This window comes from Vanessa atalanta, chromosome 13 (assembly GCF_905147765.1).
Source record: "Vanessa atalanta chromosome 13, ilVanAtal1.2, whole genome shotgun sequence".
Classification (NCBI taxonomy): Eukaryota; Metazoa; Arthropoda; class Insecta; order Lepidoptera; family Nymphalidae; genus Vanessa; species Vanessa atalanta.
Genome location: NC_061883.1, coordinates 7,746,369 through 7,768,857, shown reverse-complemented (window position 1 = coordinate 7,768,857; position 22,489 = coordinate 7,746,369). Strand labels below are relative to the sequence as shown.

Below are 22,489 nucleotides of genomic sequence, written 5' to 3'. Positions count from 1 at the left end.
CAAATGAGTGTTCGATCATGTTGTTGTTGATATTAACATACTGACTTGTTCGGTAGTTGAAAATTGTAACCAGAGATATAAAATAAATAATCGATTTTTAAAATCTATCTTTTCTTTTGTCTTGTTCGTATATGTTCTATATGATATGATGATTCATATCATATAGGGGATATATACCTTAAAGAGCAAACTGCGGTTTTTCAATTGCATTGCAACAACTTAACTATGGAAGACTGCGAAATTTTCGATTGTAAAACTAAATAATTTAATTATTTAGAGGAAGGATTTTATCTTAGCACCATTAGGCAGCATGTAGAGCAATGGTGCAGTTATATCTCAGTTATATTAATCGATAGATAATACTTTAAATTTCAAGAATATAATATTTTAAGTTTGTTTGAGTCAGCTGCAGCACAAATGTATTAATATAAATGTATGCATTCGGCATTGGAAAAATATATTGGCTGTGGGATAAGATCTTTTGGTATAAGGTAGGAAATATACAGGCTGGTAAACAGTAAATTAGTAGATCATTGTTTAAGTGTTATTATGAATACTAATTTTATTGAGTAAGTGATCAACTATATTTTATTTAACCTGACTTACAACTATAAATAATATTTATTATAAAACATTCTTATAAAATGACCTGAAATGTGCTAGTCAAATTAATAAACTGTAAAAAGATTGTTTCTGTACATTTCAGATATAGAATGAAATATTCCTAACCTTTAATTTAATTAATATAACTTAATAAATACATGTACTGAAATTTAACACCTATGTTTAAATTATACTAGTATAGTCTAAGTTATTGACTAGAGCTGGGTTTCTCTTGGGTTGTTTCATAAGCTCTCTCCAATGTATCTGTGATTATTTTCATATCACTTTCAATACTTCTAGCCCAATTTTCCACATCTCCTATTTCTTTTAAGGCACTGCTAAAATTCTCAACCAAAGCCAACCATTGTTGTGTTTGTTTCGCAAAGTTAATAGCTCCTTGATGTAACAATTTTGCTTCAGCGTCTAGTTTCTTTTGGTTCAAATAGGCTTGAGCTACTCTATAAACAAAAAAGTAACGGTTTAGACTAGTATTGAAAAAGCAAATCTGTGAATTTGTTACCTAACATTATGATTATAAGCAAAGTTTTTTAGCATCACAGACTTTGATTTAGTTCAAATTCAATATTAATTTATATTTGTATATATTTAAGCACCAAATGTTATCAATTCTTATGTTAATAAATCTTTGTTAATTCAATGTAAGTAACAATTTTACGGTGCACATGAAAATTAAAATGTTTAAATGTCAAGTTATAACAACATCCATTAATACCTTAACAACACTTACCCCACGTTTAAGTGATCAACTAGTGCTTGAGTCAAATCATTAGCAGCTGCAATGCATTCCTTGCGTTTTTGTTCTGAAATGGTCACCATATAATTAGAGTTATATTAAATATGGTCCTTATAAATAGATTAATAAAAACATACCTTGTACTACTCGTTTAGCTGCTTGTTTAGTTTGATGTTCTTTTATTAAGGACGAGAGCATTTTCGCACAAATACAGTTTATCTATATTCTTAAATGAAATTTACACAATATGTTTTGATTAATTCAAATATTATAAGTAAACTTGTGTGTTTACGTGTTGGACATGACATCAAAACAACAAAAATGACATTCGACTCTGACAGCACAGAGTATATATCATAAGCATTAAATGTCTTCGCAATAATTATCATTTTGTTGCAATTTTAATCCTTTCTTCATGAGGTAGGCCAAACTTGTTTATAGGTTGATAAAATCGATCTATTTTATATTTTTCAAATAGTAAACAAATTTAGGCTTTTGAATCGTCATTTTATAAAACTATATTAAGTGAATCTACCGGTTCGGAATGTATATTCTCACTAAGTCGTTACTCTTTTCCAACATTTAAAATACAAAGTTATGTAAGTTACGTAATAATAATACGTATTATATACGTATGTAATGTATTTTATCTTCACTAACACCGATGCTCACTTTTTGTTTCCGCCGCCGCAATTTGTTATTTTTTATGCGCTGCCAACTTTAAAATCACAGTAGTCTATTCCAACCACAAGAGGCCAAAAAACCAAATAAACAACATTTTATATAGAATTTCTGCAATGTCTTTGGCCGTGGGTTTGAATAATCTATGATATTCATTATGGATTTGTGAAGGAATGGAGGTTTGAAAGTCGAAGAGCCTGCTATCTGAACTTTGAATGGAAAATTAAGTGGCTATAAGTACTTCAGTGGAATATTGTTGTATTATAAATAAAGATATATTAGTCAAGAACTGTTAATAAATATTTATGTTAATTTGAAAAAATCCGTTCGCGAAAATATCAGTACACACTTATAAACTTTTAAACATTAACGTAAGGAAATTTAATATATTTAAAATAAGCCCAATGTTTATTTTTCAACGTAAATAGAATTTAGTTTATGTAAATGCAGGCGTACAAGAGTGAATTATTTGCACTTCATTTATTCAGGGATTCCTGGGGAAGTACCTACCCGCTCAGCAAAGTTGAAAGAATATTAGTACCGCGTAAAAAGTCTAGTTGGCTGTAGAGTGCAGTATTTATTGTGTAGTGTAGTGTTTATATTGTTGAAATTATTCAGGTACTAAGTACATTTTTAAAGTATTGTTTAGGATTTGACCAGGGGAACACGGATGCATTTGGGGGCCTCCGAAGACCGGAGGCCCGGGGCGAGCTGCCCCTTCCGCCCCCCTGTTGGTCCGCCACTGATTTGCAGGTTGCTTTTATAATCTCAATTAGAAACTTCAAAACGTTCCTATTATCGTATACGATTTCTACATGTATTTGTAGGTACAACAGGTACAAATACTTATGTAATCGTATCAGATGGCATGTGTTATGAATTTGTTAGAGTCCAATAAATAAGTGTTTTTTTTATACATTCGATTTTCAACAGTATAAAATTATTACATTTTTTTATTGTTTTGAAATGATTTATCATTGAACGGTTTATCTTCATCACACCTTTGGAAATTCTAGGAAGTAGATGATAACGCACTAACGCACGACTGCCTCTGTGATTTGCTCGAGTCAAAAACCCATTAAATTTTATTAGTTCGACGACGAGTTTAAATCGGAATCTTGCGCTTTACTGTCGTAGAAACTAACCAATATAACAGCAAATTTCACAATTGTATAATAATTCCCTAATGTATAGATAAATTATTGTATCTAATCCAAACAGCAATATTTAGAATTCTTGTATTCCGGTTTTCATGAGTGAAAAATATATATATTTTTTAAAGTATATAATTTTACGATTAATTAAGTTATCGATGTCTTCCATATGATTATACCTACTTGTAACAGTAGATATGAAGTACTTTGAGTAAGTACGTACGTGATTGTATTGCATTAATTATACTCTGCTAATGGAAGAGGTTGGTATTGATTTTCGCTTATCGTTTACTACAGTTCCAGCTGCGACATAAAAAAATAATCATTTTAAAGGATACCTTCATCAAAGTAATAAGAAATAAAATATTTTACTTTCAGTTTATGTTTACTTTAATAATAAATAAAGAACATCCATTTATAAATAAAGGCTATGAGATTAAAATACAAAACGTAATTTTCGCAATACAATTAATAATATTGATTTTATTTATAGACTAAGCAGTTTTTTTTTCTGCATTATAAACAACGCTATAACGTGATTTTAATTTTTCTGTAAATTCAGGATCGTCCCATCCCCAAAGGTGATGTGTTCCGTCTCCCGTACGTTGAGCTCTCTGTTTTATAATTTCAGGTGTAACTGCCTTCAAGTCATAAGCTTGTCCGATCTGAAAATAAAGAAAATTATTTGTCAAAAATGTTTTCTAGTATATAAGTTATATCGTATTTAATATGAAAAATGTTTATAAATCATAAAAAAAAATGTTTTGTTACATTTTTGGTATAGAGACTCTAGTATATATTAAATTGTTTAGTTACCTTAGCCATGGCCTCAATAAACATAATAGTTGGTGTAAGCATGTTTAGAATAGGGTGCTCAGTCGCGCGGTAATCCCATGGGAATGTGTGATGGTAGTTATGGAAACCCTCCACGCAAATCATCCATACGGCGAGGTTTTCCCGGGGATTCAGTGACCTATAAACATTTTGTGTAGGTACATAAATGGGACACACAAAACTAAATTATAACTTGGACCTAAAACATGTTCATCATTCTGTCTGTTGTATTAAGAATATTTTAGGAAGGTACAATTTGCTTTTATATAAACAAACAATATATTTTAATTGTTAATGTAAACACAAAACGATTACATACATATGTATATATAATACATGATTTTTTTATTATGTGTTTTAAAAAAATAGAATTAGTATTTTGTTAGATTATCGTTGAGTGTGTTTTACCGCAAGACTAACTTGTCTAAACAAATCTAAAATTAAACGACTAACAAACAAAATTTGTACACGTTGACGCGGTTGTGGAGATTGTAAAGTGTAGTGATGCTGACTGTATATTTTATCGTTTTCATTACGATGTCACTTTATATTAGTAACAAATAGAGTTATGTTTATCCTACTATTATCCTAGTAGTATCCAATATTGAAAATATTGTATAATTAAACATCTAAGAGTACACATTTTTATAAACGACAAAAAATGAAGATCTTTTGTCAAATAGCGATTATTAATCACAAAGCATAGGAATCTGTTAAATCTTACTTGTCATAAGGTCGGTATCCAAACTTGTGGGCGAAACTGTTTACACTCCAGACTACATTAATACCGCACGTGTATCGAAGGATTGTGGGTATAAAGAAAGCATTGAGCCAAGTCTCATTCCAAAAGTAAACGGGGATGACGGTCGGTAGCACGAAGCACAGGATCGGCATCATCTTCAAGTAATGTCTGAAGACAAAATAATAATAGTAAGAACGTTCAAGTTTTTATTACGGATAGAGGCGATGTTTCTTGTTAAAATAATCTTTAATACTTTAAAGATATTGTATATTTAATACTCGTAGGCCATAATTATGCAGTATGCTGAATTAAGAAGAACATTAAAGTAATCAATGGATATTAGTATTTCTTACTTTCTTTGGAACATAACAACAGGATCGGCGTATAGATCACTGAGATCAAGACGACGTCCGCCTTCAACAACTTCCGGCAATTTCTTGACACAGAGCCACCCCATATGGGAGTAGAACAGACCTCGTTCAGCGTTGTGGGGATCGGCATCAGTGTCTGCGTATTTGTGGTGAGTGCGGTGATCTCGGGCCCATTCGAATATGCTGTCCTGCGATGTATAATGTACAATTAGGTTTACATTACATTTTAAGTTATACAAGGTACAATATATATAATACTTTTATGAAGTATACCTGGAAACCCATAGTTTGCCAAATCATAAGAAGTATGCGAAGTGGAGTTCGTGCTTTGAAGCTTCTATGTGTCCAGAGTCTGTGTGATCCAGCACCAATTCCCGTTGCACACATAAGGTGGACCACAAATGCTGTAATTATAAAAATAATGTAAGAAATAAGCTAAGCACAAGTTTGCTTCATTTCTATCGCAGTAAATATTTTACTGATTAAAAAATATATTCTTAAAATTTGAACTAGGAATAGGTACGAAAACAACTAAATGGGCAGCATCAAATCCACCATAGCGGCTTTACAGCGATATTAGGAAACTAGCTAGGAGGTCAGTAGCAGAATAAACTGTAGCCATATAAAATACTAACTTTTTGAACGACCAATTATGTTATTTTATACAAATAGTGATAATAATTTATGAAATTAATAAGATTATACCTAAGGATGAAGAGATTAACGTACCAAACACATTAGTCTGCCATTTTGCAGACGTCAATCCTAAGTAGATTCCATATAAAGAACCGATGTGCAAAAATAAGAACCAGAATATGTTAAACCATACGTATTCGTATTTTCTAGGCGTAGCGTTCTTTAGCACGGATACATCTTTATCGAGACCCAAGTCTGCAGTCTGAGTATCTGTCTCAAAAACAACCCCACTCGGTGTTGGGTCCACATGAGGAGGCATTTTCTGAAAAACAAAAAAATATATATATTTAAAACCTTTTTTAAAAATTTAATATAATAAAATAAAATTGTTACTAGATTTATTTAAAAATGGCTAGTTATTAAAACACGAAACGCTTACATTTAAAGTTGTATTTCTTCGGTTACTTTTAAAAAAAAATATCCCTTTTTACAACATTTAATTTACTTGACTGTTTTGTAGCTCGTCTTAGATCGGAATATAAAATTTTCGTTTATTCGTTTCCCTTTTATACCTTTAATACAATGGAAGTGTATGTTAACATATTCAAATATGTGAAATTAGGTAAACGCACGCTTTATAAACCTGTTTTGTAAACTTACTAATTGTTTTCGATCAAATGTCCTATTTACTATAATTATATGCATAGATACCTATTTACCTATTTTTAAGTTTCTTAGGAATATTAATTGGTGCTAGTAACCATAATATAGAAGCTGCATGAATACATATTATTGTATATTTATATTTTCATAGTATTACCATAGTATTAGGTAGCTTCATGAATTGCACTTTTCCTACTGTAGAACAAGTTATTATTTTTTTTAAACCATTATCTCTCCATGATTTTATCAAAACAGCCGAAGAGTTAAAAAAATTGTAAAAACTTTAAAACATAACCAAAGCAATATTTCGTTATAAGAATACATTGCTATATATTTTTGAAATAGGCAGAACGTTTTAAATATCTTTATTTTGTCCCTTACTCTATATACTCGTTTTTGTCCTCTGGAAATCCAATGTGGCGGCTGTGAGGCGTTTTTTTTTTGACATTTCTAACGACACCTCAAATGATAAAATACATCAAATGAGTAGACAACAGAGTGAGACATGGAAATAAGTATAAAAGTATGTGCGTTTATAGTAATAATGATAGAAAATTGGTTGATATGTACCTACTAATTTTGTCATGTTAAAATATTTAATTACTGTAGACAGACGATAAAAAAAGTACATAATATTATGATCAAAACAAAATAATTAAATAAAGATTACAAAAGACGTTAAGAAATGTTGGCGGCGCGGCATGAGAAAAAATGATTATGCATAATATAAAAAATAAATAGGGAGAGCATAATTACTCAAAATACACTTTTTGCGTTTTTGGTTATAAGATTAAGAATAAAAACGAAAAAAAAAGATTTTAAGTTTATTAACGGAGCTCTTATTATACCATTTTCGCCATATTTTAGCTTTTGAAAATTTTATTATTTTACCTACAGTAGGTATGAAATGAAACACACGTCAAGCGAAATAGATACAGAACAAGCAGTTACTTACTTGATTTTTACAAGTACATACAAAACTTTTACAATCGTAAATCTTTCCATCGTAACTTTATCTAAATCATAAAGCGTTATGTATATCAAAACGTACAAAACTTTGCGTTTCGAAATAGAGTATTCCATTTCTTTAAATGCAATTTCAACATATCGTGTAATATTTAATGTATCGGGCAAAGTCTCTAGAGCAGGTGGAAAAGGCAGACAGAGTGCGGATTCAAACCGGATCAGCGATTCAGGCAAGCTGCGCGTAATTTCCGCCGAATCGGTCAAACGCCCGCCTAACCTCTGTAGGGCTAGAGCGAATAAATCTGTCGTTTTTCATCCAATCGTCGCCGAATTTCGAGTTGAAAATGTACGTCCGTGAAATCAGTAATATTCAGCAAAAATAAATTGTAAATTTAAAAGTTAGACCGATAGAAGTAACTATAGAGCTAAAACAATGAAGAAAAATGTCAAGATAATTTTTTGTCCAAGCTTTTAATGGGAAGGATCTGCTGCAGTAGATTCATGTGCTCTTAAGACGTTTTTTTTACCAGCGAGCACGAGATGAATTACAAACACAAATTAATTACATGAATTCATTGGTGTTTGCTCCGGGTTTGAACTCAGAATCGTTTAAGATTCAGGTCTCGTAACCATCGCGCCATCATAGCTCATCTTAAAGTGAATTTGATAATTATTATTCTAATTAAACTTTTTAGTAAGCATTATACCTACAGCAGATTAATTGTTGTGTTATTTAGTGCCAAGATTTAAGCCCCTCCCACACAAATCTTGGATCCGCCACTAATTTGCTTTTCTGTATTATAGACTGAAATAATCTCGTGATAACATTAAAATTCGTTGAAAAATAAAGTGATGAAGTATTTTACATATATATACTTACTTTATGCGATTTTGTATTTTATTTGAAGTAACAGCTTCGACAATCCATATTAATAACCAATTGGTCCACATACGAGTACATAGTACCCTTTTTATATCAGGATTTAGGATGTATATTACACTAGATATTGTAAATATTTTTTTATAAATTAGGAACTGAACTGTACCTTGTGCCTAGTTACACTGTCTTATGCACCTTTTAAACTAGAAAACAACCATAGTAAGTATTGTTGTTTAGAATACTTGAATGAGTAGGTGGTATCAACCAAAGCGGGCTAGTCCCACCACGAAGTAAAAGTTATAATGAAGTAATATAAACATTTCTATTGGCTTTTGGCCGTGATAATGATACTTTTTTATTATGATAAAGAATTATGATTATATTTATAGAAGTAAAAGCAAAGTAACGGCTTGTAAATGTTTTACTGCTGGGCTAAAACCTCTTCCTTTTGAGGAAAACATATATAGATTAGATTAATATAGAATATATGTACCTAAATTAAACCCATACATGAAATGTCGCTGTTTATATATACACAGAATACCGTAATTAATATATTTATTTTACTAACAATAATAATATCTACAGCCCTCTGGTGTTGCAGATGTCCTTTGGCGGTAGTAGTCACATTTCATCAGCAAGCCTTATTTCCCTTTGCTCCTATTACATTAAAAATATTCTAAAATAATGTTTTAGATTTATATACTACTGAGCGATATTATTTGAAAGCACTTTCTGAAATGACATCAAAGAAAATCGTCAAATGAGAGCTAGCAAATTTTTGCTGTATTTACGGTAAACATATGTGAAGGGAATGAATGTTAAATCTTTCGACGAAGTTACTGGGGCATGAAACGGAGATTCTCGACTCTCGAAGCTCTTCAAAATAAGTTTGGAGAATTGAGACCATTCAGATTTTTCCATTTCATCGTTATTTATATTTCGTTTATCGTTAATATATGCAATTATACGGAACCATTTATATTCCACAGTTTAGTTGTAGAGTCAATAATAATTAAACATTTAAATATGTTACATAATAACGTCAGTTTAATTTAAGAATAAACAATTTTATTAGAAAATTAATAGTGAAAGAAAGTGATTTTTATTCCGTTAATTTAGTTGAAGGAAATCATCTCTGTACACATATAGAAGTAATATATTTTAAAAAGGTTTTTAGCGGGTGCACGAAGTTCGTAATGGACGATGCAATGGGAATCTGATTACGGTGATAGCGGTTTAAATCGATTTCAGTCTTGAAAAACGATTTTAGTTTATCATTGAAAAGACAGTATGGTCGGTTAATGTCTCGTTTTATAAATTATTGTTACATTCATATATACCATACCTTAATTATTTTTATTGTTTTGTGTTTTTAAGCGATTTACAAAATGTCTTATAAGTAACAATGTCTTAAAATAAAGAACAACGCACATTCGGTGGTGCTTAACAGGGTTAAAGACCTTTATCATCGATTCAGATTCATGTGTTCTACCTACTGGGAAATCTTGACTTGTCTTATTAAAAATGTTAATAACAAAATATAATACGATAAAACAATTAAAACTTCCGTTTTAACTTGACATTAATTAAATGTAATGCATATTCATTCTTATTAGATTTAATTACTACTCAAGCTGAGTAATAAGTACATTTCAGAATATTTATTGTTTACTTTAACTTCGACTGGTCCAGTATTAACTAAAACATTCCCAATTTTATTATAATCAATCAAATATTTTTACATATATTACGATAAAATTTTACTTACTAATCATATAAATAAATATGATATTATTATTTTATTTATTAGATTAATATAAAAAAAACGAAACCATATACATACAAGTGCTTGATTCAAGTCAATGTAGAGATGCATCTATAATTACAACGAACGTTTTCAACGCAAATGAAATGTAAGCCAAATGAAATTGAAGAAGAATTTAACCATTACTCTTTTCCTTAATCATTTGTTTCAATCATATATATTATACGAACCTATTCTCTAAAATTATCCTTATAAAGTTGTTGTTTTAATTTAAAATTAATCACACCTTTTTATAATATCTGGAAACATTATTTTTAAAAATAACTTTATAATTATGGTGGTATTTTAGTCGTGCTGTTATTTAAAGAGGTATTTATATAATAAGTCATAAGGTTTAAAAAAAGAAACATATTTTTAACTTATTCCGAGATAATATTCTGACAAATAACCTACCTATATATTTTATTGATGTATAATATTTCAATTGGCAACATTTGGTTTATAGGATTTATATTACGAACATGGTATGTAGTCCTGACTTTATCACTGAATATAGGATTTTATTGTTGTTATTACTGTATAAGTCCTAGTGTGTAAAGCATTTTAAAATATTATTTCATTGCTACATACTACGTAGTAGTTTATATATTTCATGTATAAACGACTACGTAGTTTATATATGTTTTTCCTTTTTTTGTACCATACCAACAACTAATCTTTTTAAATTTTATTTCAAAAAACGAACGATTTAGTAATCTGTATCTTGAGTCGTTAAATCTAAGTAACTTATTAAGTAAATTTAGACATAATTTTATGTGTCCAATGACATATAAATATTTATTAGTGTATAATATATATATTAAGTATAACTAGAAGTGTGTAAATATTTGTATGTAAGTTTATAACAGCACCGGCTCCCCTAAGATTTGGTTGTCTGGAAGAGATGGCTAATTAGCCATAAGTCCGCCCGTTGTACAATACATAAAATATTTGTTTATATTTTAAGATTTATGGTTGTGGTGTACAATAAAGTATATTAACAATTAACAATTCATTCTAATACATATTATATGAACTATGAACTAGTATTGTACTACGTCCGTAGTACATTCAAATCATTGTATGAGTGTCAGTCTGTTAAAAAAAACGTATTAATTATGTTTTTTTTGTCAATCAGTCGTTAGATGTCAACATATATTATAAATATAAGTAGAAGTCAGAGTGCGTTATCCGAGTTAGTTCCCAATGTTTGTATAATAAATTAAACGATTTAAACAAGGTTACCGGGCGGTTAAATTATAAATATGTTCACCAACGTCATCCTCCAATATGCATCATTACCTATGCACAATTGTTTTTATTGCACATTATGGTTTATATTCGTTTAATAGCTATAAAGATTGCTCTACAGAAAATATAAGTTATTTCTTATAAATCAGGTAATAAAACAATCTTTATAATAAATAACTCGGATATAACTCCGATACTCAGATAATAAACAGAGTTATAAAAGGCAGACGGAGAATGCCGAACGAACATTGAGTTTCTAGAAATTTACCATCCGCTTATAGTGCTTGAGACTTGACAGCGATATATAATAACGTGCCAGTGATGCCAACTCCATTGGGTTATATGGTACTTCACGTCAGCCACTCGCCTCAAATTGTACAAGGCGCAAATTCGGCCTCACATGAAGTACTGCTCTCATCTCTCGGGCAGGTGCTGACCTGCTTGATCCTGTTGCTTTGCTTAGAGATGTTGGATAATTCTGCATCTTCTATCGAATTTTCAACGGAGAATGTTTCGAAGAGTTGTTTGGATTAATCCTAGAAGTTTCATCCGCTCCACCTAGATGTTCGAAAATTCACAACACCGCCATTTTGAAAGCATTTTCTGTTTCGCACCACCACTCAGTTTCGCCGGCGGTTTCTCCGAGCTGATACGACTTGGGAACCTTCAAGAAAGAACGTATACAATTCTTATAGATCGGTAACGCACCTGCAAGCCTCCCGATGTTGCAGATGTCCATCGGTGGTGGTAGTCACTTTCCATTAGTTGGGCCTACTGCTCATTTGCTACTTTAGAAAAATAAAACTTCTTTTTCCCTGTCACTTTGACAACATTTTCATTTTGAACATTTTGCTTAATAGTATACATAAGTCAATTCCCAATTTAAACTAACTGTAGGAGTAAAATACTAGTTATTTTTTTTTTTAATTTTAATAAGATCAATCACAGATTTTGAACAGCACTTTTGACGTATTTACAAAAAACGCTTTTGTTATAACCTCCATCGTCATATATTCTACGATAGTTAGGAGCATTCATGTTAAATTTATTTACATACTGGTAAAAGTTAGAACTAAAGTTCGCTGCAGACATAAATCTTCATTATGTCATATAATTAAACTATTAAAATATACAGCGCGTCGTCTTTAAATATATATTTTTCCTTTTGTGGTATTACAATAATATTAGCTAGTTATTAAATCACTTAAACAACAAGTCGTTTTACTTGACTACTGAATTGATATTTAGCCACTACCACCCACTCAACATATATATTACCGCAAAGCAGCAATTCTTAGTATTGTTGTATTCTGGTTTGAAGGGTGAGTGAGCCAGTGTAACTACAGGCACAAGAGACACATCTTAGGTCCCAAGATTGGTGGCGCACTGATGATGTAAGGAATGGTTAATCTAGACACGCGGTAGCGTGTCAGCCAAGATCTAGTTATTACTTACAGTACTAATGTCTATGGGCAATGGTGACCGCTTACCAATTTGCCTGTCCGCCAAACTATAAAATAAAATATATATATATACTTTAAATCGGATTGTCGAATTATTAACGTGGCTTTGTAAGCGTCCACTAATCTCATGTGAACAGTCTACGGTTCCGTTAATAATCACTTATTCGGAACACCATAATATGTAGTGCGTACATAAATATTAATGGTTGCTTCACTATAATTTTTCCGTCTCCGTCTTCATTTTTTACTATGATCCGATTCACTATGAAAATTAAATAATTTACAATAACGATTTCTCCTATTGTCACATTCATTCGTTTCTTGTCATTTCGTTATAATGTGACTCCGTAAATTTAAAATTAATTTATTAAGTTACATTTATAAATAATTAATTCATACTTTTAATATCATACATATGCAATTACATTTACTTTATATACATATTAATAACATATATACATATTAATTATTTTTTTTCAATTTCACTCTAATTATATTACAAAGTGAATGACATCTAAGTAAATATACGTATTCTTGTATGAAAAACAATGAATACTAACTAGGTTATTATTAATGTTTTATTATATAAATTTTTAAATGTGACAGAACTTTTTATAAGATCAAATTAAAGTAAGTAAAATAATATGTAAAATTTTGCGTTTCACACATTTATTTATATCTAAGAAATATTTACATTAAGGTCTTAACTATATACAAATAAAAAATTAAAATACTTATTTTACAACTCATGACCGCGTGAATGTTGTCAAGAATGTTAGCAGCATTTCACCGTTGAATCGCAATTCCGATCCTTAATCAAATCAATTGGCAGGAGAGCTGATTAAGCTATTGACCAAAGGTAGAACTAAATAATAATAATATTTTACTCAACGTTGTTATAGTAGGTTATGGAAAGAAAGTAAGGTCAAGTGTGATGAGCGTGTGTGATAATAAATTTAGGGTTTTGGTTTTTCTAAATCTCTCAGAAAGCCTATGTCTATAGCTTTACTAAATGTTGAAGGAAATACTCGAGTAGCATTTGAATCTTACTAAAAAGTATTTTTTTTTCTACTTAACAGTAGATTACAGAAGATTCGTTAACACGAATCTTATCCTTCTGTCCAGTTTAGGCACTTACATTGTTATAAATTATCAAATTCATTCCTGAAAAAGATATCGAATAAAAAATATATCGGATGTGTGAGGAGGTACTTACCCAGGCCTGACCCGTTGTGTAGGGTTTTCATTATCCCAAAGTAAGTCTATCAAGCAGTACCACCAAGTTACCACCAAAAAGAAATAATATTTCAAAACGTTGTAAACATCTCAAGTTTAAGCATTCCAAATTCAAAATTAATTTATGTCTATCAGAAACATTGAATATTGAAACATAATGATATAAGCAAAGTCCTAGAAGCGAATAATCACTTAACAACTATGTAATTACATAAAATAACCGAGGAAATTCGGCCATTTTCAAGACGTTAAGCCGTGGAACATGGAAAGGACGGCCATCCATCCCAAAATTAGGTCCCGCCTGTCTTATAACAATTAAACATCTCCGTCGTGCTGAGAAAATGAGAAAGTACTACTATTATAATTGAAAAATATCATTTGTGCCATTCGTTTTAAATTTGAATTCTTTAATTCTGGGATAAATTGTATGGGTGACATTGTAACAGTATTATTTTGCATACTTACATATACATTTACGTAAAAGTAGTTTAATGTTTATATGATTTAGACTAATTAATAATTATACGTCTTTTTAGCTTTATTCACACGAGTATTAATGATACGCCTGTAAAACAAGATTCGATGGTAAACTTCTTTACTTGGCAATAAATTAATGTTTTTGTGTTCCGGTTTGAAGGTTGGGTAAGGGACATAACATCTGATATAACAGCAGATGTCTATGGGCGGTGGTGATCACTCACCATTAAGAAGGTAAGACTAACTTCCTACTTTGTGGTTAGATGCTACAAACATGGACTGCAAATGTATATTACTGCAATATGTACTGTAAAAAATGTACTGTATCCAGCTTTTACGCATCATTTCAAGTCAAATATATAATAATATTAGAGCAAGTACATGTACCTCTTATCCCAGAACCTAGATTTCATGAATCATAATTATTGTTTTTATGTTTCTCCTCTCGTACTCTCTCTACACCACTAATACCTAGTGCATTATTTTCATGCTGCACAGTGAGAACTGTCGGAAACTTTGTACGTGACGAGTTTAGTTTTCTAATGATACAGTATTGTTTGAGTTAGACCGCAGTTTATAATTCAGTGTGGGTAATGAAACTTCATACACTACGTGAATAATTTACAAATTTCTAACAAGCACACTCCGAAATTCACATACAATGTACACTGAATTTTAGCATATTTATTTAAAAATAATATTTTGATATGATACTTTATGGTGGTAGCCTTGTTATGTTAGCAATCAACAATACTTTGTATTGCTATGTTTATATATGAAGGTTTTCTGAGGAGTTATTGCTACAAAGAACATTATAACTTCTCATTTTCCTATAAAATCAAAGCAATGTGTCTAATAGAAGTGATGACGTACCACTTCCAAGTACTATAAGTATATAATAGTAATTTATATAGCCTTTAGTTATTTAGCCTCGTATTAAAAAATATATTTTAATCTAAGGAACGATAACCACTGTGTTAGTTCAAAATCGATACAGCTTATAACTGCCTCTCGACCTTAATAAAGTTACATTTTTCTGTAATATGTAGCGGACGGACAAATGGGCCACCTTAATGTAAGTGTTCAACAACGCCTATATACATTGGCGCATAAGTAATATTAACCATCCTTTACTTCGCCAACGACTTTGCCTACCTTAGGAAATAAGATGTTACGTCTCTTGTGCCTGTAGTTACACTGACGCCTTATCTTCCATAGCGGAACAAAATAGTATATAATAAGTATTGCTATTTGGCAGTAGGTATCTAATGAGTGGCTGGTACTTACACAGGCGGGCTGGCTCGAAGCTCTACCACGGCGAAAAGAACTATTGTATTGTAAAAAAAACTAATTAAGAAAATTGTTACCCGAGCAATGATTTTGAAAGTATTCATAAATATCGGTAGAAAAAAGTATGATTGGGTAGTACTAAACCATACGCTCAACGAAAGTAACTCTGTCTGTCTGTGAACCGAATTTGGCATGAAGCAAGCTTGAACCCCAAGGAAGGACATAGGGTACTTCTTTATACCTAACACTTGACGACCAACCCCTAAAACGCGAGCGCCGCCACGGGTAACACTAGTAATATACAATTGAATAAATACTCTTTGCTGATTTTATAGCTACTATACGGTTGGCATTTGTTTGTAAATAATGTAAACTTGCTTGTTAGATGTGACTTTGATTTAATAATTTCCCCTGTCTAATCCTGTTCCTCTAACCCTCCTAAATCTGGTAAGGATTAAGAAGTAACTCCTCATATATCAAAGAAATATTTTACTGTATATACATATATAGAAATAGCTAATTTGGACCAGTTGCTAAAAAGTGAAGATAGCGGAATTAAACTCGAGCAAAACAAATGAGATTGTATACGATACCTAGTTTAAAATTAATGTTATGTTCAGCGGTGGAGGAAGGAATACATCTTAATATCTATAGTGTTAGATGAAATCCTGTCACGTGCGTATCTACTAATTCGCATAGATGTATGTTGAAATAAGTTCAAAACTTCTTATCAAGTTAATTTACTTTTTATTTAATTATTTAGTTATTAAATACATCTATCAGTTATTGAGTTACAGTTTTGCTACTTTTTACTTAGGTATCTAAATGTGAAATGATTAATATCAATCATACAACAATCATTTTTCGTATCTACTATTTTTGTAACCATTCCCACACTATTAGGGTACAACTTGGTACAAAGGTAGGGTCGTCGCAGTGTGTAAGAGGCAAGGAAGTGAATTGGCTGGCCATCTGCTTGACGGCCTTTTACATTGCTTTCGCTGTCGAATTGTTTTTCCATCTTCATACACGTGTTTGATAATATAATAAAAATATAAAGAGAATAAATAGCGAACCTCATATTTATGTTAACAGCCTAATGTGTTATTTATTACTGCTGAACGAGAATAAAATGTACCTAATGCGGATATTGATCTCGATACGGAATATACTACTTAATATTACAATAAATCAATTCCTTACTGTCGCTCATACATATAGATGGTCACATGTAGACCGGGTAAATATCGCTTCTATAGCACTTGTAAAGCCTATAGTAGTTAAGTAAGCGACTTTAGTCCATAAATCACGTGGCGAAACAAATTGTAATCGAATGAGAGCGGGTCAGCTGAGTTCAAGTCGTTGGGGAGCGACCTATGGTTGTTTTTTGATTGACGGTCGGACTTGTAATATGAGTCAATATAATGGCCAATATTGGAAAAAGATTTTGTGAGATTAGTTTATCTCGTGTTTTGAGCATATTTATGAGAGAAATTGAAGCCTACGCTCTAGTAAAGTTTAATGTTAAAGGTTAAACAAAGAAATGTACTTAATATGAGTATTAATTATCTATTTAAGTCAAGCAATTTTGTTATCAAGTTTGTGTGGGTTGAAAGGTCGTGCGATTCAAATTGTTTTATTATACAACACAATGTAATATATATTTTTATATATGGAAGAGATCGCTCTTCAGCTATTGGTAGATCTTTTATAACGTCATATTTTGTTTTATCCTTCTGCTGTAACTGGATTGTCTTGTCGGCGTAAATTACAATTGTAATATAATATATTGTTACAATTATATTCGATGTAATAATTGTTATGTTAAGTCGATTAATAAATTTGAACTCCACAGTGTGCCTAGAATAACAATTTCAAGTTTTCTTTTTAGAATTTAACGAGTTGGAAAAGACAAATGGCACTATGTGTTAGGTCAAAGAGAAACGAACAGCAATAAAGTTCGCTTCGAATAGGTTCTTATAGCAGTTCCGATTTTAATCACGTGGATTAATGGTATAACAACTTAACTGCTAATTGAAAATAATGGTTTCATTCTGCTCTTTTGTACTATTAGGCAATTTGTATGAATCTTATGTATGGTATCATAAGCACATCACACATCTGTTAGTTAGGTTAGGTATTTAAGAGTTATTTTAATTAATATTTTAAAAATATTCGACTTATACTCATAATAGTTATTATATTTTTGAAAGGTATTTATTTTTTTATAAGCTTTAATGAAAAATAATGTGTGTCCTTCTCATATTCAAGATAATTATTTAGGTTAGTTTTTTTGTAAATCTAATGTGCGTATCTACTAACTCGGAAATGTTAAGAATATGAATTTTATTAAGGAGCTTCGTTGTAAATTCTCCTAGAGTATGATTTTAAATAGCAATGTAGATATGAATAAGTTTTATCTTTCCTTTAGGAATTGAGAAACGTAAAAATGATACCAACTGGCGAACGTCAACTCTCGAGGCGAGCTCTTTGTCGTCGAAACAACTTTTGAAATGTATTTCCACAAGCAGAATATCTGTAACTCAGTAAATATTTTCAAAGGGGATAACTTTACATCACAATACATATACCCTATAACAAATAATCCAGCCGATACAGAAATGTTACAGAATCCAAAGTTCTATACATAACTGAAACTTATAAGAAAATATAGTTGAGTGAACTTTATGGAATACAATCACAATACAAAGGAAAGCTTAGACAAAAATGTCGTAAGGGCCATCGGCATTAATCGATGACATAAATAAAATAAAGTTGAGATGTAATAAAAATTTTATCCAGAAGTCGGGATTTATGTAGGCCCGTCTGGGCGGGTAGCACTCAATCATAAATTATTCTACCGCCAAACATCAATACTCTGTATTGCTGTGTTTCGGTTTGAAGGGTGAGTGAGCCAGTGTAATAACAAGGATAAGGGATATAAAATTTTGGATACGATATTTGGTACGTAAGATGGTTTCTGTAAATATTTCGGGTTTTCTTGTAATGTTTTCTAATGAATAAATATATTCTGTTTAAAAATTATCAATTCTAATTATCACAATAATATCTGAGTCGAGTCGTGAAGGCCGAATGAGCCGAGATGGTCGAGTTGTTAGAACGCGTACATCTTAACCGATGATTGCGGGTTTAAGGCACTGGTTTCCCATATGTATAATTTGTTTTTATAATTACTTTCATGCCCGCCGGTGAAGGAAAACAATATGAGAAAAACTGCATGTGATTCAATTTCAATTAAAATGTGCTGAATTAGAACAGCGTGGTGAAGTTCGCTCCAACTTTTTTTTTACAAAAAGGGTGACAAGGCTTTAAGCCTAGCAATGGGAAATTGACAACCTTTACTTTTACAATAATGTCGGCAAAAATAAAAAAAAAGGTAAATTTAAAAAACTCATATTACAAAACTACTGCCACTCCATGAATTTTCCCATGCCTATTTTTATTATAACTATATTTTCTTTACCTTTTCCGCCTTTGTTTTTTTTCTATTACATGATAAAGTAACTGTAACGTAATAAAAATATGAAATCTGAAAAAATAAACCTACTTTAATTTTCTTTTCTTAAATGGGACAATAATGAGACCAAAAAGGCTTCAAATGTTTTTAATAGACGCCAACTACTGTAGTCGTATAAATACCTATATTTTACATATTATATTATAATCTTATTTTAAAATACCTGCTGGCAATACAATTAACATTAAAAAATACCAAGAACAGAAATGAATAAGAAATTATATAATATAATATATTTTTTAATATTTTATGTACTTGGTCGATAGAAGCCTAAACTAATTTTATCTGTAATATTGAAAAAAAAAACAATGAATATTGTATTATATTGTGTAATAATATAAGACATATCATTTAGTATGTGGCAATTAGTCAGTTTTTATATTAAATAAACGTATAAACTTGATTATCAAGCAAGCTTAAAGGTCATAGGATGTCTATCGACCCACCATTGTAGTTCTATTTTTAGAAGTTCTGGACGAGACGAGTTGGTACCATCAACAACAGGTTCATATTTCGTTTTGTAAATAAATCGTTATATAGTTAAAGGCCTATGTTTATACAATTAAAGTGGTTAAGATCAAATAAAATCAATAATACAATGAAATAATTAATTGTGGATGTATATTATATTATCCTAACCGATTTCGACCACGGTCCTTAATCTCAAGACCTAGCAAACTGCACAAGATATATCATGGAGTATGTTTGGGCTTAAAAATAGGAATATGCATCCAGAGACGCAAGAGGAGAGACCAGGCACAGGATAACGGATTTACATTATTTCTAAAACTTTTTAAGTTCGGGCTTCTTTTGAGTATGTTAATAGAACTTTTAATTGGTGGCAAGGCTTTGTGCAAGCCCGTCTCCACCGGGCACCACCCACTCATCAGATATTCTACTTAAGTTTCTGTTTAAAGGGAGGGTGAACTAGTGTAAATCTGTATTCTGTGCCTGTTCACAAGGGGCATAATATCTTAGTTCTCAAGGTTAGTGGCACATTGGCGATGTAAGGAATGTTTAATATTTCATACAGCACTATTATCTATGGGCGGTGGTGACCACTTACCATCAGGTGGCCCATATGCTCGTCCGCCAACCTATACCAAAAAAAGGTCAGTCAGTCGTTTCCTATAATTAACAAGTACTCCGAAGAGTACCTCCCGACTATGTCAATAGAACACAAGGCAGTGATTGACTGCAGTCTATTATCTACCCATTTATATAGATGTCGACTTTACAGGTATGTATTTGACACATAATTTTATGATAATTATTTACAAATCCATTGATAAATACTCCTTAAAACTGATATAAAAGAAATGAAAAAAAAAGTAATTTCGTCCTGCAGTCTGATTAAATAAATTCAATAGTGTTAATACAACTGACCCATGTATAACGTGTGAGAGGAGTAACGTAGGGTTTATTGTGATCAATGCCAGAGCCACTATATTGGGGCTAGAGGCGAGAGGGTCACTATCGCACGATCACTAGTGCATTTTTGTTAATAGCTCTCCATCTTTTCGGTACAAGTTTTGGCGATTATTATGTTTCAAATTGTTTATGACCTGTTGAAATATCAACAATGCGTGTCCCTTTTAAAGGGTACTTAAGCGAGGGTTCCGATGATTACGAGCTTGACTTGATAAAAGTTTGATATTTAAATATAGATTTTTTTATATTCATTCATCTCTCTAATTTGAAGTAAATAAAAATCTAAATTTAAAATAATACGAAAAAAATTATATTATTACTTTTTATATAAAAAAGCAACAGTCTCTTATTGTTTCACAGCGGGGAAGAAAACTCATGCCTCTTAAGGAAAAGAAGCTTACTTCAAAATTATTAAATGGTAAAAAAATATTATTATTATTACTATTTTTCATATAATTTATAAACTATTTTGACATTTATAGTCGAATAAAAAAAGAGTGTATTGTAGAAATTTATAAAACAACAATATTGGAAGGGTAAGAAGACTGAGGAAAAGTTAAACGCCGTAGAAGATGTTTTGTTTGTACTTCCGATCGTTATTTTGTATCTTTTGTTTTTATTATTATTTTCTTTCGCTCGTAGCTTGCGCCATATTGCCGTGTCCCCTCACAAAGGGCAGTGTATCGGGGGGCGACAACAACCCCAAATAGAAAGGGCTCCGAGAGAAAACTTCGCGTCTGTCCTTTTGTTACGAATCTCATAGATGTTAGTTTTGCCCCTAATATGTGTATGGATCAATGAAATGATTTCCTTAAACCACGTTCACACGAGTCGATTTTGGTCGATAGATTGCTAAATCGAAAACGATTTTTCCCGTCTCAAAAGATTCAATCAAATTGTAGCGGCAAAGGTCGATTCAGTAATAGGTTAAGCCTGTAAATTTTTGTTGATTTATGTTTTTTTATTATTAAAAGAATCGAATGGAACACCTAGTATTTTCTATATTTGAATAGGTTTATTTTATTAAGTGCTATATTATTTTATTTTTCTTAAAAAAAGTGTAAAGCCTTATTGAATGAATCGAAATGGCATTGAAAGTAGGTATAATAATTCGTCTTCGTATAAAAATACTATAATTGAAACGTGATATCGATCCTTTTAGGTATTTAAAAATCAATTTGCCTAATGGTTTTTAAACAGTCCTAGATAAGGTTAATATATTTTAAGTATAGTCAAAATGTATATGTAACTATGTACATATATACCGATTGGCTGATCTGTGTGAAATTAATACTGATAGTTTGCATCATTAGTATTACTGATAAACTTTTCACTTATCTTTCAGTATTTACAAATTGCACGAATAAAGTATTTAAATAAAACAGTTAGAAAATAAAAGCTTTATATCAGACGTAACAATGAATGGCGTAATATTTTCTTCAATCTTTTCCATCATTAATAATATGCAATTTTTAGTTATCATCATACAAAAGATAATTTAATTAAATAAAAACGAGATAATTATTGCTACTGTTTTGATGAGATAAAAGCAATTAATATTTCGCAGTGGACCCAGTATCACATCTACGATGGTAGAGTATTTCAATATCATAGCTGATTTATAGCGAGTTGCAGCGAGCATTGAGGACGGGCGGCGTGGAGCGTGCCCCGGTCTTTGTGAGCGACGCGCTGACGTCACTTGGCGCATGCGC

General features: G+C 31.1%; 2 protein-coding genes across 2 annotated transcripts; both read right to left on the bottom strand.

The window, feature by feature from the left end:
- Nucleotides 1-572: 572 nt before the first annotated feature.
- On the bottom strand, nt 573-1,673 carry LOC125068271 (biogenesis of lysosome-related organelles complex 1 subunit 1). Its single transcript, XM_047677366.1, has 3 exons — nt 1,495-1,673; nt 1,352-1,424; nt 573-1,061 (listed from the first exon to the last, which is right to left on the bottom strand). The coding sequence occupies exons 1-3, from the start codon at nt 1,553-1,555 to the stop codon at nt 812-814; spliced, it is 384 nt and encodes a 127-aa protein (XP_047533322.1). The 5' UTR covers nt 1,556-1,673; the 3' UTR covers nt 573-811.
- A 2,013-nt stretch (nt 1,674-3,686) lies between these two features.
- On the bottom strand, nt 3,687-6,314 carry LOC125068220 (acyl-CoA Delta-9 desaturase-like). The gene is made up of 7 exons (XM_047677283.1): nt 6,215-6,314; nt 5,869-6,097; nt 5,413-5,543; nt 5,122-5,327; nt 4,751-4,936; nt 4,009-4,165; nt 3,687-3,857 (listed from the first exon to the last, which is right to left on the bottom strand). Exons 2-7 carry the CDS (start codon nt 6,092-6,094, stop codon nt 3,687-3,689), a joined length of 1,077 nt encoding a protein of 358 aa, XP_047533239.1. The 5' UTR covers nt 6,095-6,097; nt 6,215-6,314.
- Nucleotides 6,315-22,489: the final 16,175 nt, after the last annotated feature.